The sequence below is a fragment of the Pongo abelii genome, chromosome 19 (assembly GCF_028885655.2).
Source record: "Pongo abelii isolate AG06213 chromosome 19, NHGRI_mPonAbe1-v2.0_pri, whole genome shotgun sequence".
Classification (NCBI taxonomy): domain Eukaryota; kingdom Metazoa; phylum Chordata; class Mammalia; order Primates; family Hominidae; genus Pongo; species Pongo abelii.
Genome location: NC_072004.2, coordinates 91,982,998 through 91,997,371, shown reverse-complemented (window position 1 = coordinate 91,997,371; position 14,374 = coordinate 91,982,998). Strand labels below are relative to the sequence as shown.

Below are 14,374 nucleotides of genomic sequence, written 5' to 3'. Positions count from 1 at the left end.
ACAGGACTCCTCTGCAGCATAGGATATGAATGGCCAGCATTTACCGAGCGCTTGTGACTTGCCAGGCACTTTACAGAGACCGTGCAACCCATGGTTTTACTGGTGCGGGGATAAAAGCCTGGCGCCTTTCATTCAGTGAGTCAGCGGTAGGGTCAGGATTTGAACCCAGAGTACCCCCCACCTCCAGAGCTGGCATTCTTTGGGGAGCTCTAGCGACTCCCAGGGGAAGGGGATTTATGGAGTTCCTCCTCCCAGCATGTTACAGGGCACACACCCGGTCACCACAGCAGCCCTGAGTGGGACCCGTGTACCCATTTCCAGATGACAAAGCAGGGACGCTGAGAGGTTCAGGAAGGTGTCCAAGGTCACCCAGCTGGAACCATCTAGCTCTAAGACCCTCTGACCCCAGCGCTGGGGTTGTTTCCATTTCCCCACTCTGGCCCCTGGAAGAGTGATGTGTGGCCTCTCGAAATCTCACAATAGCCCTGTGTAGGAAACTGAGGGTCAGAGACACTGAGGGACATGCCCCAGGTGGCAGCCACTGCATGGGAGCCAGCATCTGGCCCTACCTGCTGGCCTCCAGGTTCCTCCACCCACACCCAAGGGCAGTAACTCAAAGCTTCCCTCCTCGGGTGCTGTGGGTGCCACATGCAGGGTTAGGGGGATCCCAGGAAAAGGGGATCTGCGGTGCCGGAGGAAGCTGAGTTGGGTTTCTAGAAGCTTCCGCCCCTGACCAGGGGCTTAAGGAGTGTCCTACCATAGTGTCTACGCCACACTGAGTCCTCACACTAGAACCTCTCTTCTGTGAAGTGGAATAAAATAGAGCAGCTTTAGACTTTTGTTTTGTTTTGTTTTGTTTTGTTTTGAGATGGAGTCTCACTCTGTCACCCAGGCTGGAGTGCAATGGTGCGATCTCAGCTCACTGCAACCTCTGCCTCCTGGGTTCAAGCGATTCTCCCGCCTCAGCCTCTCAAGAAACTGGGATTACAGGCACGCACCACCACACCTGGCTAATTTTTGTATTTTTAGTTCAGATGGGGTTTCACCATGTTGGCCAGGCTGGTCTTGAACTCCTGACCTCAAATGATCCATCCGCGTCGGCCACCCAAAGTGTTGTGATTATAGGCGTGAGCCACCGCACCCGGCCTTAGTTTCAGTGTGGCCACAGTACGTGTATGAGTTATCTATTACTGTGTAACAAATGACCTCAAAACTTGGTGGCTTTAAACAACAAACATTGACTATCTTGTGGTTTCAATGGGTCAGGAATTTGGGGGGAGCTTAGTGGGAGGTTTTGGCTCAGGTGCAGGTGGACTGCATCATCTGAGAGACCCAAAAGCTTGACTGGGGCTGACATCAAGGTGGTGTCTCACAGGCCCTTGCCACTTGGGCCCCCTGTAGGCTATTTGAGTGTCCTCAGGACATGGCAGCTAACTTCATCCAGAGTGAGTGATCTCAGAACGTAAAGGAAGCCACAGCGCCTTTTATGACCTAGTCTCTAAGCCACACACCATCACTTTCCTCTTTATCAGAAAAATCCTGTGGATGAGTCGCTAAGTCCAGCCCATACTCCAGGGGATGGCAATTGGGTGCCACCTCCTGAAGGAGCATTAGAGGATTTGTGGACCTACATTGAAACCAGTACAGCACCTCTGGGTGGGAATGAAAGGTTTTTAAGGGAAATTCTCCAGTCGGCTCAGGGGGCAAGGTTGGGTGTAGGGCTGTCCACACTGAGGAGCTAAACATAGGCTGGTTCCTCTCCGGGCTCATTGTCTCTATTCTGACAGGACCTGCAGTATATCTTCATCCCCTCAGACATCCGCGACTACGTGATGCTGAGATCGGCCATTCTGGGCGTGCCTGTCCCTGAGGGCCTAGATAAAGGGGACAGGTGAGCAGCCAGGCCGTGGTGGTGTGGGCGTGGCAGAGGGGCAAGGGGCACTCTGGTCATCTCCTTTTTGCTCCCAGGGCCCATCATGGGGTAAGAGGAGGTGGATGAAGGGAAGCAAGAAAAACCCTAAGAATTCAATCATCCCCAATTATTCACATAACTCAGCACTGGGAAATTCTACTTTTTGTCTACCCCTGGAAAGCCCAGGTGACCCTCCGGGTTCCCAGTAGCCCTCGGAGGGCAGTGGGCTGGGGGTGGGAGAGGCAGCTCTTCTGAATGGGGTGAGCAGGTCTGGCTCCTCGGCTTCAGGTTGCACTCTCCCTGCCCAGCCCAGCCGCCAGCAGCTCCGGGTCACGGACTGGGCCGGGTCTGCTGTCCCATTGAGCACACTGTGCTGGAAACAAGAGTTGGGGCCAGTCTGGGCCACTCCTCTTGCTGGGCATCCTTCCCAGGGTCATGCCCGTGAAATGGGAGAGCAGACTCGAGGCCCAGCGTCCTGAGAGGCAGAAACAATGGGCCCTTTGTCTTCTTTGCCACCTTCCTGCACAGCAGGCCTGGGTCCAGCTCTCGAGCCACGACCTGACCCTCATCTGAACCTCCTCCCGGGGTTCTGAGACAATTTCTTGTCCCTGAGATCAGGTCCCTAAAAATCGATGCCACTGCTGTGGCCCAGACAACCAGTCCTCCTATCTCGGGGGTCTCGCTGAGGACATCTTGCCCACCCCCTACAGAGCGGCTTTACAAGTGGTCCTTATGGGTTAAGGGCTCTAAAGCCAGGCCCACCCCACCGCCCCCCCTTGGTGATTACCCAACAATTGATTCCACTGCTGGCCTGAGCTGCGCTTTGTGACACGCTGGGCTTGGGCCCTTGGGGGCTGCCTCAGAGACATCAGGTGGACCTAAGCCTCCCCAACACCAATGAACTCCCCTTCCCACACCCCTAATCCGTCCCCTACCCAGTCTCCCTCCCAGTCCCGTTCCAACAACATTGTCACCCCTCCAGGCCAGCAGCCTCACGACAGCGCTGGAGGCTCAGCTCCTTCCCCCTCCCCCACTCGGGGCTCTTCCTCCCGGCACCCCTCCCACCCTCACACCCCAAATGCCTCACAGCCCTCTTCCCGGACTTCCTCCCTGAACCCCAGTCCTCAGGTCCAACACGTGCCCCGCGGGGCTGCCCAAACCCCCACCCCACCCACCTCCAAATCTCCCTCCCAGTCTGGTTTCAAATCCCTCTCTCGAAACCCTTCCCTAACCCCCGCTGTGCCCCCCAAGTCCTCCTTCTACAGCCCTGCCACCTCATCTTCCTATATCGGGCCAATTCAGAACATCCCATCCTATATCACCCCCTATGTGCCCCGCTTTCTGAAGGAGCCCCCCTTTTTCCAGCCCCCCACAGCACCACTTCCCCAAAACCCATGCTTTGCCTGTCCCTCTCCCTGCCCTGCCCAGAAGCCCCCACCCCCTCCTGACTCACTCTACTTACCTCTCCTTCCCCCACCCCCCCACCACCCCCAGTTTAACTGCCCCTTCCCAACTCCCCCAGGTCTCTTCATGCCCCCCTCCTCTCTCTCCTACACCCCGCCTGTGGAGGTCCTGGTGAGCGGGAAGCCGCACGTGGTCCCCACCGTACTGCCTGCCACCTTCTACACCCCCTTCTCCCGCTACTACTCCCAGCCCCGCTCCTACCGCTCAGGGTACCGCGGCTACTCCGGCGCCCTGACCCTCCCCTCCATCTCCGCCTTGCAATACGACGGCTCTGGGCGCTCTGTCCACTTCTATCGTGGGTTCTAGGCCGCACACCTATTTCGGACCAGAAGCCTCTGCCAGTAAATTCAAGCTGCTACATCCGGACTTCGTCAGCTACCTGACAGAAAGGTACGGAGTGGGGTGCCTGAAGAACAGCGTCCCCTTCCTTCCCCCTTTTACACACCCACCCCACATCCAGGCAGCGCCCTCGCACGAGCCCCACGCACTGACCGACAACCAGAGCTCCACTGTCCCTGAGTGCTGCGTGCGAAGCAGTCACTTCATTTACCGTTTTATTTAGCACCTTGATAGAGGGAGTGCGATATGTCAGTCACCAGGAAATGGACAGGAAACTCAGGATAACTCAAGGTTTATTTACTAGGGACTGCTCACAAAGGCACAGACTGGGAGTCGGGGGCCATAAGGTGCACAGCAGCAGTGAGGCTGTCAGCAGCAGGGCATGAGAACCTTCAGGCCCAAACACAGCCAACACAAGGTGCGGGGAGGAACCCGGGGACCAGCCTCAACCCCCCTCCCTCCCTCCCCTCCCTCCTGCCAGGGGCTCTCAATGTGGATGTGCATACGGTCCTCATTTGGGGTTGTCACAAGGGTGGTGGGGGCAAGTGTCACCAGTGGGTAGAGGCCAAGGATGCTGCTGAACATCGCAAGCAGCACCTGGTCCCAAGTGTCAGTAGCACTGAGACTGAGAAACCCTGCTGTGGACTAGAGGCTCGAATCCCAGGGCAGGGAGCAGTTGGAGAGGGGTGTGTGGATCTGGGGAGGCAAATGAAGCCCCTCTAATTAGTCCCGTGCTACAGAGGAAGACAGGCTCTGAGAGGTCAGGTGATCGGCCTGGCACAGCTCGATGTGAACTCGGGCCTGAGGGCAGAGCCCGTGGTCACACCCTGGCCTCACTCTTGGACTGTGTGGGTCCAGTCACAGGGTCTGAGCTCCCTGTCCCTCACACGTGATTCCTACTTAATCAAGATGTGGGGTAGAGAGAAACTGCAGTCTCAGGCTAAATAAACAGGCCACCTATGCCCTTGGCAGTGTGGTTACTTAGTAGCTTGGGGTGAAAACAGGCTGTTGCCAAAAGTTACCTGTGGTTCCTTTCTCACCCCCCACCCCCTAAGGTCTCACCCCCCACCTTACCTAAGGTCTCAAAGATCTTTGTATTTAGTCCACTTGGACCAAATAAAGAACTGATTGGAGTAGAAGGCCCTAAGTTTTTGAAGTTTTCCCACCTATTTGAATGTGTAGTTGTGAAGTGTGATGATGTAGCCATCAAGCTAGTGAGCTGAAACGTCTCTTTTTGCTTCCAGGTTCTTGAAATCAAAGTTGATTAACACAAATTTTGGAGACCTATATATGCCTAGTACCGGGGCTCTCATGCTGCTGACAGCTTTGCATACTTGTGATCAGGTAAGAGGCCTTCTCTTCCAGAAGCCCATGCCGGCAGAACACAGGACAACAGAACCCAACAGGATCCCCTGATATCCCTTACCTCGGAGCTGGGACTCTTGGCCTGTTCGTGGAATCCCCAGCTCCAAGAGTGCTGCTGGTGCTGCTCACTTCCTTGCCCACAACCCAGGGGCCTTTGAAGGACAGGTCCTGAGCCAGCCTCTCCTTGGCTCCTGACATCTGCCCCAGGCTTCCTTCTTTCACTCTTCTCCAAGGCAGCCACTCAATATGGTATTTAAGGCTCAAATAATCAAACTGCCCTTGTGAAAGCCAACCTCCTCAACACACTGGGCCAAATAGGGACATTCTTTTATGGAGACATCCTAGAGCTGGGGTGGGACAACAGGTTTAGCCTCCCACACGCAAATACTTTGAAATCACCGTAAGAGTCATTCCTGATGGGACATGACCCATGTGAAGCTCGTGGAGGCAGGGGCCAAGCAGCAGCTTTCAAGGAGAGGCCGTGACCCACGCTAAAGCTGGTATGGAGAGCTGGAGGCCAAATGCCACTACACAACTCAGGCCTAAATCTTTCCCCTCTTTTTTGAAACAGGGTCTCAACTCTGTCGCCCAGGCTTAAGTGCAGTGGTGTGATGATCCTCCCACCTCAGCTTTCCAAGTAGCTGGGATCATAGGCATGTACTGCCACGCCCGGCTCATTTTTTTTTTTTTTTTTTACTTTTTGTAGAGACAGGGTCTCACCATGTTGCCCAGGCTGGTCTCGAACTTCCAAGCTCAAGTGACCCTCCCACCTCAGCTTTCCAGTGCTGGGATTACAGGCGTGAGCCACCACACTGGGCCTTTTCCTATTCTGATGCAGGAGTGTCTTGACTGCAATCCCCAGTTAGGATGGGGAGAGAGTAGTAATGGGCTTTTGCCTCCACCCTCAAGCTCCAAACCCAGCTCTGGCAATCACCAGCTATGCCAAGTGGGGACACAGTGAGTCAACCCTGAATCCGTCTCCCCACTTGCTAAGTGGGAATAAGCCCTAGACCATTATCCTCTCCTCAGCAGGGGGACACCTTTCTAAACTCATGTCACTTCACCCAAGTGTCTGTACACACTAGACGCTCAACAAATACCAATCCAATGACTATCCTTGCCCAGGTCAGTGCCTATGGATTCATCACCAGCAACTACTGGAAATTTTCCGACCACTATTTCGAACGAAAAATGAAGCCATTGATATTCTATGCAAACCACGATCTGTCCCTGGAAGCTGCCCTGTGGAGGGACCTGCACAAGGCCGGCATCCTTCAGCTGTACCAGCGATGACCCCAAGGCACTGAGCCCTTTGCTTCTTCAAGAGTTGCGGCCCTGATCCTCTCAAGTGGCCAAAAGCTTTTTTCTTAACTTTTCAATCTTCACCTTCCCTTCTTGCCAACAGAGGGCACTGGGGTGAATTCACGATTATCATCGAGGTCTGTTCAATGTAGGACACCCCAGCTTGTCCTTGGCTCATCCAAGAACTCTTCTGTATCTAAAACAATACATCTCAATCTTGGCCAAGGAAAAATGGACTGCTTTGCTGGATTTGCACTGAGCAACTTTAGGAAATGTCGGTGGAGTGTTCAGCAAGATTAAACAGCAGTCCAGGTCAAAGGCAAACACACGAGCTCCAGCCCAAATCCTCCTGGTGGCACATCCTACCCAGAGGCTAAAGTGATTCAAGGACTCCAGGACACCTCTTAAGAGCCTTTCTAAGAACATGATAGGCTTACTTCTGCTACATAATAAAGTGGGAGAAAAAAGCCAGAATATAACTTAAGACTAGATAACTGCGTACATGATGGACCACTTCTTTTTTTTTTTTTTTTGGCTGGGTAGAGAAATCATATAAAACGCAGGCTGTTTAGCATGGAGATGACTCTCAGAACACTGGGAGGGTCTGGCACTTGATGGGGGTTAGTTGCTTGGCAGCCTGCCTGCCACTGAGGGAAGTCCCATTAGAGATCTATCACCACCTTGTCACCAACAGGATGTTACCAGGTAATAAACCTTCATCCTCATATCATGGCATCAGTAAATTTGAACATAGCTGACAGTAGTTTCCCAATTTTATTGTCAGTGGTTTTAAGTTAAATCTCATCCAAACAAGTTATCCCACAGCACTTAACCAAGCCCTGGGATTTACTGTCTTGAGGACTACATGGCTTTGCACTGTCTGAGATGCTTCAGTGTGCAAGGCAGCAGCTGGGGGGAGGAGGGGGGTCTTCACAGGGACAGCTGGCAAGAGACTTCCTGAGGCACATCAATTATGTTGGTCAATTTAGGGCACGGTCTGGTTCTGTAGCTTTCAAAGGTGGATTCTATTAGCACACTTTACAAGAGGGATGGGGATTAACTCAGTCACCAGAAACGAAACACCACTTCAGAAATTCAGAGACCTCTGATCAACAGAACAGACATTTGGGCTTTAATTGCTAAAGCAGCTACCTACTTGGGGAAACCATGGCATTCTGCTGCCTGGACAGCAGGAATTAAGAGAGATTTCAGAGTTGCTGGCACAAGGACAAAGCCTCTCAGCTCACTTCACCTTGGCAACCTTAAACAGTCCCTCCTTGGTCTCCATGATAGCAGTATGTTCCTTTGGACAGAATACTTGGTTTGGAAAGAATGTAGTCAAATGTAGGATATGTAAGTACTCCTCAACAGTCACAATCCATCCTAGTATCTTATATAGTGATCTTTTTTTTTTTAATTTACAAAAGAGGTTTATTGGACTTACAGTTCTACGTGGCAGGGAAGGCCTCACAATCATGGCGGAAGGTGAAATGAAAGCCACGTCTCACATGGCAGCAGATAAGAGAAAAAAAGGTAGTGATCTTTTAGTAAAGAAACCTGAGACTGGTAGTGGGCTTGGAGCCAGAGGATCGCTTAAGTCCGGGAGTTCGAGACCAGCCAGGGTAACAAATTGAGACCCCCCAAGTTTAAAATTAAAAAACAAAAGAAAAAATAGCTGGGTGTGGTGGCTCACACCTGTAATCCTATCACTTTGGGAGGCCAAGGCAGGTGGATTGCCTGAGCTCAGAAGTTTGAGACCAACCTGGGCAATATGGTTGAAATCCTGTCTCTACTAAAACATAAAAAATTAGCCAGGTGTGGTGGCATGCACCTGTAGTCCCAGTTAGTTGGGAGGCTGAGGCACAAGAATTGCTTGAACCTGGGAGGTAGAGGTTGCAGAGATCATGCCACTGCACTCCCAGCCTGGGTGACAGAGCAAGACTGTCTCAAAAAAAAAAAAACTCCCCAAAAAATGAAAAAGATTTACATTTAAATTAAAATAAATTTAAAAAAAAGGCTGGGCGTGATGGCTCACGCCTGTAATCCCAGCACTTTGGGGGGCTGAGGCGGGCAGATCATGAGGTCAGGAGATAGAGACCATCCTGGCCAACATGGTGAAACCCAGTCTCTACTAAAGAAGGTACGCGCCTGTAGTCCCAGCACTCGGGAGGCTGAGCCAGGAGAATTGCTTGAACCTGGGAGGTGGAGGCTGCAGTGAGCCAAGATTGTACCACTTCACTCCAGCCTGGCGACAGAGTGGAACTCCGTCTCAAAAAATAAACAAAATAAAATAAAATAAAGCAAAAATATAAAATGTAAAAAAAAAAAGGGAAAAAGGAAGCTGATTGCCTTGGTGAGTCAACACTGGGTATTTTCTCACCACTATTTGAAACAAAAAAGGAAACCACTGATATTCTATGCAAAGATCTGTTCCTGGAAGCCACTCTGCGGAGACACCAGGAGAACTTTTATCAATCCTTCATTGATTTGAAGTAAAAGTGCTAAAGCAATGGTTGTGGGTGGCAACCCATTAGCAGATCACAAAATCAATGTAGTGGGTAACTAAAAAAGAGAAAACATAAGACGGCATCCTGTGTAACTGGGGTTAAGCATTACTCTCTGAAACTCATGGCATCAGTTTCCTCTTAGGCTCTTCCAACAGAGTATAATCATGTTCATTTCAGTTTACAATCCCTGCAGTCCCATCGATTTGTGAGATTATACCCCAGTCATCCACAGTGGAGGTCTGAAAATGTTCTTAGTTGTACTCTAATTTCACTAACTGCCAAAAGGTTTTCCAGAATAATCTCAGTCGCTTCATTCCTTTAAAGGTGAAGCCCGAAGAACGCATGGCGATTACTTTAGAGGAACAATTAGCAGCAGAGGCAGGGCTGTGCTGATCCCATCTGGCATCACTGGGAGCTAACCTATAAAACAGAAGAATAATTTGAAGTAACAGCCAAGGAACTGACTCAAAACTGAATGCTATATAACAACTAATTTGAGAGAAAAAGGCAGTCGGTCTAAGAGCACTCATTCTCACCACCAGCAGGCATGTGCGCATTGTGGGAGCGTAACGGGGCACTATCACATCATTTTGGTGCAGGCTGGTGGGGATCCAGGATGACTCATTTTAAGGAGACAGTACCTCTGAGGGAGCAGTTTCTGGTAAGAGGCCAGTAAACAACTATCAGAAAGCACTCCCTCTGAATATAAACATTTCAAGTCAAATCTTATGGTTTACTTGAGTTCTGTAGTCAAGTCCACTCAGCAGACAATAACCACTTGATAAGCTGCCCTTTTCACTGTCTTACTTGCAGGCTGTAAACTACTGGGGCCAGTTTTTAGGCTCATTAAATCTCACCCAGAATACAGCTTCTTTGGTGTCCAGCAAAAACACAACCTTAAATACAAAGTTTGCACACACCTCCCATTTCAACAGAAAAGAAAGGCAATCTGTGTGCACTTCAAGCCTGGCATTCCAATGGAACAAAGCTGGGCACCCCACCCTCCAGCACCACTTGGTTTCTTTCTTGCTCACATGCCACTGGTGACATTCAGACAGGATCTAAGCTACAAACTTAGGAGACCTCCCTGGTGTCCTTAACAAAGCACATAGAAACCAAACAGCCGTGGTTTCCCCTAAATGTCAGGACCCTGGAGCAGAGGCAAGGTCAGAGTCATTAAGCATTCTCATTGCCACAAGCTGGCATACATCCTACATTCCAATCTGTTTCTAAGAGCGCATTCATTTTCTTGAAATATGTAAGCACTTTCATTCCACAATAAGGGCATAAATCAAATCCTGGGTACTTGTGCATTTCTGCAACCTCATACAGCCTGTACCCTCAGAGCTATAATCAAAGGACTAGAGAAAGCAGGACAATCACTCATTTGCTTTTCACGTTTTAGAGGAATGATGCTCTAGACTGGGCTCTCAGCAGGATATGCTGAGGGAAAAAAAAAACAAACAAACAAAAAAACATGGGGCCAAACCCTTAAGCCTCAGAATAGATTATTTCCCTCAGTCCAGATTTTCAGACAGGGATAACTAACCATCATAGGCTTGTGGGACTTCTTAGGGATATGAAAGATGTAAACAAAGCTTACAAACAGGAAAGCAATAATTTCACTTGTTTCCGGCAAGGCAGTTCAGTTTCGTCTCTTATTGCAGACACCTAGCAACAAAACACTACTCAAGTCTCCCTGCCCCTTGGCATCCATTGCTTTAAGTCCAGAGCAGGGGAAGCAAAAAAGATTACCACTCTCCCAAACCAAACCAAGCCTGTCTACCAGTTCGTCTACTTACATGCATTGAAGACATGGCACTTTGGGTCCGGGTCCAGGTCCTGGTTCAGAGCAGCTGCCACACTGTGGCTACTAGAGGATCCTTTTCCGGCTTCGGAAATTGAGGCTGACTGCACCTGGGAAGGAAGAGAAATTAAGAAAAAAACTACTTAAGAAGATACACGCGGAATAACTCTCAAGTAGCTTAGAATTTCTGTAAGGCAAACTTGGGAAACTGAGTTTCAGATATTCAAATTCCACACAGAAAGGCCTTTCTTTGCCTTCAGACAGGGATAACTTGACATCATCACGGACTCAGCTCCCGCCAACCTGCTGGCCCATAGCACTAACAGCCACAGCACACGCAAACTATTTTTTTCTTATCAAATTGTTCATTTCCCTCACGCAAACTCTTTGTGGAGCAAGCATGTGACTTTCAGTTTTTTTTTTTTTTTTTTTTGAAAAGTAGTTTCACTCTTGTTGCCCAGGCTGGAGTGCAATGACGCGATCTCGGCTCACTGCAACCTCCACCTCCCGGGTTCAAGTGATTCTCCTGCCTCAGCCTCCCAAGTAAGTTGGGATTACAAGCATTCGCCACCACGCCAGGCTAATTTTGTATTTTTAGTAGAGACGGAGTTTCTCCATGTTGGTCAGGCTGGTCTCGAACTCCCGACCTCAGATGATCCACCTGCCTCGGCCTCCCAAAGTGCTGGGATTACAGTTATCAGCCACCGTGCCCTCCAGGCTTTCAGTTTTTTAAGACAGAGGATTAGAGATTTGCCCAAGAGCTACTTAAAAATAGCCGGCACTAAAATCTCACTATAATAAAATCCTTGCACTAAAAACAGATCAGATCATCTACTTCAAGCTTGTCTAACCCACAGCCTGCATGTGGCTCAGGACGGCTTTGAATGCAGCCCAACACAAATGTGTAAACTTTCTTAAAACATTCGATTTTTTTTAGCTCATCGGCTATCATTAGTGTTAGTATATTTTATGTGTGGCCCAAGACAATTCTTCTTCCAATGTGGCACAGGGAAGCCAAAAGATTGACACCTCTGATCTAGTTACTACCCATTTGCTCTTGGACTGGCCACATGATTCCTGGACTCCACTCCAGAGCCATTCTCACCCATGCCTGGAGGTGAGGCCCAAGAATGTGTATATTTTAACACTTTGTAGGTGGCTCTGATGTAATAATCAAGTTTGGAAATCACTAACCCTGTTTCACAAATGAAGAAACAAGACTCTGGTGAGAAAACAGGCTGAGACTAGAGCTCAGATCTCTAGTTAGCCTAATGTGTGGTATACAGGAGTTTCTCAACCTCAGCTCTACTGACATACTGGGTGGATCAATTATTCCTCATGCAGGCTGTCGTGTGCATTGTAGGATATTTATTTATTTATTTATTTATTTTATTTATTTACAGAGTTTTGCTCGTCGCCTAGACTGGAGTACAATGGTGCGATCTCAGCTCACTGCAACCTCTGCCTCCTGGGTTCAAGAGATTCTCCTGCCTTAGTCTCCCAAGTAGCTGGGATTACAGGCTGCCCACCACCACACCCAGCTAATTTTTGTATTTTTAGTAGAGACAAGGTTTCACTATGTTGGCCAGGCTGGTCTCGAACTCGAACTCCTGACCTCAGGTTATCCACCTGCTTTGGCCTCCCAAAGTGCTGGGATTACAGGCATGAGATAAATATCCAGGCCAGGCCAGGGTATTTATTAATAGTAGCATTCACCAGATGCCAGGACCACCATCCCTCCCCAGTTCAGAACCGCCAGTCAAACTCAGTAACTGCTTGTATAACTTTGGGCAAGAGAACTCTCTATGCCTCATTTTACTTACTCAGCAGCAGAGTGGGGAAAAAAACTTACCTCATATGGGGTTGATATTAGAAATACTATTTATGGCCGGGCGCAGTGGCTCACGCCTGTAATCCCAGCACTCTGCGAGGCTGAGGCGGGCGGATCACCTGAGGTCGGGAGTTCAAGACCAGCCTGACCAACATGGAGAAACCCCGTATCTACTAAAAATACAAAATTAGCTAGGCGTGGTGGTGCATGCCTGTAATCCCAGCTACTTGGGAGGCTGAGGCAGGAGACTACCTTGAACCCGGGAGGCAGAGGTTGCGCTGAGCCAAGATCGCACCATCGCACTCCAGCCTGGACAACAAGAGCAAAACTCTGTCTCAAAACAAACAAACAAAAAATACTCTTTGTGAGAGTGTTTGGCAAGGACCCTATCAAAAGGAATTCCATACTACTTTCATTATCTGGGCAATCATAACCCTGGAAGACCAACACATCCCCAAAACCAACAAACCAATACTTAAAGGGGACCATAAGCATATTCAAGTCTATGAAAGAACTAAAAATCTCACCATTTACAGAACCTTCATCATGAAGATCCTTACACTTAACACCTTAAGGTGATGAGTTTTCACATGACTGTTTTCAAGGCCACAGCCAACATCTTTAATCTAAAAGAGAAGGATAACAGGCTTCATTCTAACACAAACCACCTTAAGGTTTATTCTCCAGATGTGTATTAAACAGCTGAGCCTCAGCAAGTCAGACCTCCTCACAAAAGATACCATTTCAGACAGGGATAACTTTAAATCATCCTCAGCTCAGCCAATAACAAAGATTCCTAAATCCCAGCGATCCAAAATTCATTTGCCACGTCTCTTTCATCCCTGCATGCCCTAATGAGGATCCACGTTGGTTACAATGACACCTAGTGGCCCCAAATTACACGGGCAAAGACCATTTTTATCATTAAAATAATTAACATTCTGAATTCTCAGTAATTTCTTACCATAGCTGGGTTGTATGTCAACACGTATTCTCACACTTGAACTTCAGAATAAAGCAGGAGGTGAATGTATGTGATGGGACCAACTGTGCTGTCTCATTTCTAGTGACCACTCAGGCCCTGCCTGCACCCACTTACTCATGTTAGGGCTCCATCCGTTACTCTCATCCTTCAACCTGGAGCTCTGCTTTTCACCGTCTCCGCAGACGCCAAACAAAGAAAGGCCTCTGGGGAAGGAAAAAAGGCTCGTTGTTAAAACTACGGTTTTCCAGACGTTTACAATCCTATTGACTCCTATCTGTAAAGTTAAATATAAACTACCGATTGGGGCCGTCCTCAAGGCACTCCAAGTGGAATCACGTCTTCACACGTTAACACTCGTGATGCTGAATTAAGAACCACCATCGTCAGTTTGCCCGTGCGCGGGCACCGAAGACCCCTGGGCATGCACGCTCAGCACACGCGCGGTGGAGGCGCACTGGGCTGCCCAGGTTGTTAGGCGCTCTCCCCCGCAGAAGCCGCCCTATGACGCCGAGGACGGGCTTGAGCTCTCTCCCTTCACATAATAACATTTTCTCGCCGTTTGGAAAGCATTTTCTCATCCAGTACTTTTAACCCTCCTAACCACCCTATGAGGGAGAAACCGAGCTTATCGTCACCACTTCGTCTCTGAGGAAGGGAAGCCAAGTGTGTTAGTGTCGTGTCAAGGCAGACCCCGTTTTCCCACTCAGGCAGCCTTACCATCATCACTAAAGGCCTGAGGCTGCTCGCCGTGCTCAACACCAACGGGAGCAGCCATGACTTCCAGCCACGCGGCCGACCGCGAAAAGAACGCGAGACCGCGCCTGCGCGCAAGTCTTCTCGGCCATCTCTCCGGAACTCTCGC

General features: G+C 49.6%; 2 protein-coding genes, 1 long non-coding RNA gene and 3 other non-coding genes across 11 annotated transcripts in view; 2 read left to right on the top strand and 4 right to left on the bottom strand.

The window, feature by feature from the left end:
* Positions 1-8,650, top strand: part of ST6GALNAC2 (ST6 N-acetylgalactosaminide alpha-2,6-sialyltransferase 2) — a 22,734-nt gene extending 14,084 nt beyond the window's left edge. Inside the window, exons 6-9 of one of the 3 annotated variants that reach the window (XM_063718290.1) lie at positions 1,788-1,891; positions 3,683-3,766; positions 4,960-5,059; positions 8,520-8,650. In XM_063718290.1, the coding sequence (XP_063574360.1) occupies positions 1,788-1,891; positions 3,683-3,766; positions 4,960-5,059; positions 8,520-8,600 (369 nt within the window). In that variant the 3' untranslated portion in view covers positions 8,601-8,650. Of the gene's footprint in view, positions 1-1,787; positions 1,892-3,682; positions 3,767-4,019; positions 4,136-4,959; positions 5,060-6,205; positions 6,874-8,519 lie in introns of those variants that run through there. The other 2 variants (XM_024234578.3, XM_054535762.2) reach the window with 2 other exon arrangements.
* Positions 2,743-3,687, top strand: LOC129051121 (uncharacterized). Its single transcript, XM_054535763.2, has one exon. It carries the CDS (start codon positions 2,810-2,812, stop codon positions 3,680-3,682), a length of 873 nt encoding a protein of 290 aa, XP_054391738.2. The 5' UTR covers positions 2,743-2,809; the 3' UTR covers positions 3,683-3,687.
* LOC100935746 (uncharacterized) lies at positions 6,878-14,374 on the bottom strand. Of its 4 annotated transcripts, none has more exons than XR_002911945.3 (5): positions 14,230-14,374; positions 13,627-13,715; positions 13,055-13,153; positions 10,692-10,806; positions 6,878-9,309 (listed from the first exon to the last, which is right to left on the bottom strand). It is a non-coding gene; the product is annotated as an uncharacterized LOC100935746 (long non-coding RNA). The 4 variants fall into 4 exon arrangements; XR_008515188.2 differs by having other exon boundaries at positions 13,492-13,715; positions 14,230-14,318; XR_010138016.1 differs by lacking the exon at positions 13,055-13,153 and having other exon boundaries at positions 13,492-13,715; positions 14,230-14,318.
* LOC112129783 (small nucleolar RNA R38) lies at positions 10,381-10,452 on the bottom strand. The gene has a single exon (XR_002912136.1). It is a non-coding gene; the product is annotated as a small nucleolar RNA R38 (small nucleolar RNA).
* Positions 10,905-10,988, bottom strand: LOC112129784 (small nucleolar RNA R38). Its single transcript, XR_002912137.1, has one exon. It is a non-coding gene; the product is annotated as a small nucleolar RNA R38 (small nucleolar RNA).
* LOC112129782 (small nucleolar RNA R38) lies at positions 13,230-13,307 on the bottom strand. The gene has a single exon (XR_002912135.2). It is a non-coding gene; the product is annotated as a small nucleolar RNA R38 (small nucleolar RNA).

Excerpts from the sequence above, each read along its gene's own strand:
- LOC129051121 (XM_054535763.2), top strand. The coding sequence starts at position 2,810 with ATGAACTCCCCTTCCCACACCCCTAATCCGTCCCCTACCCAGTCTCCC.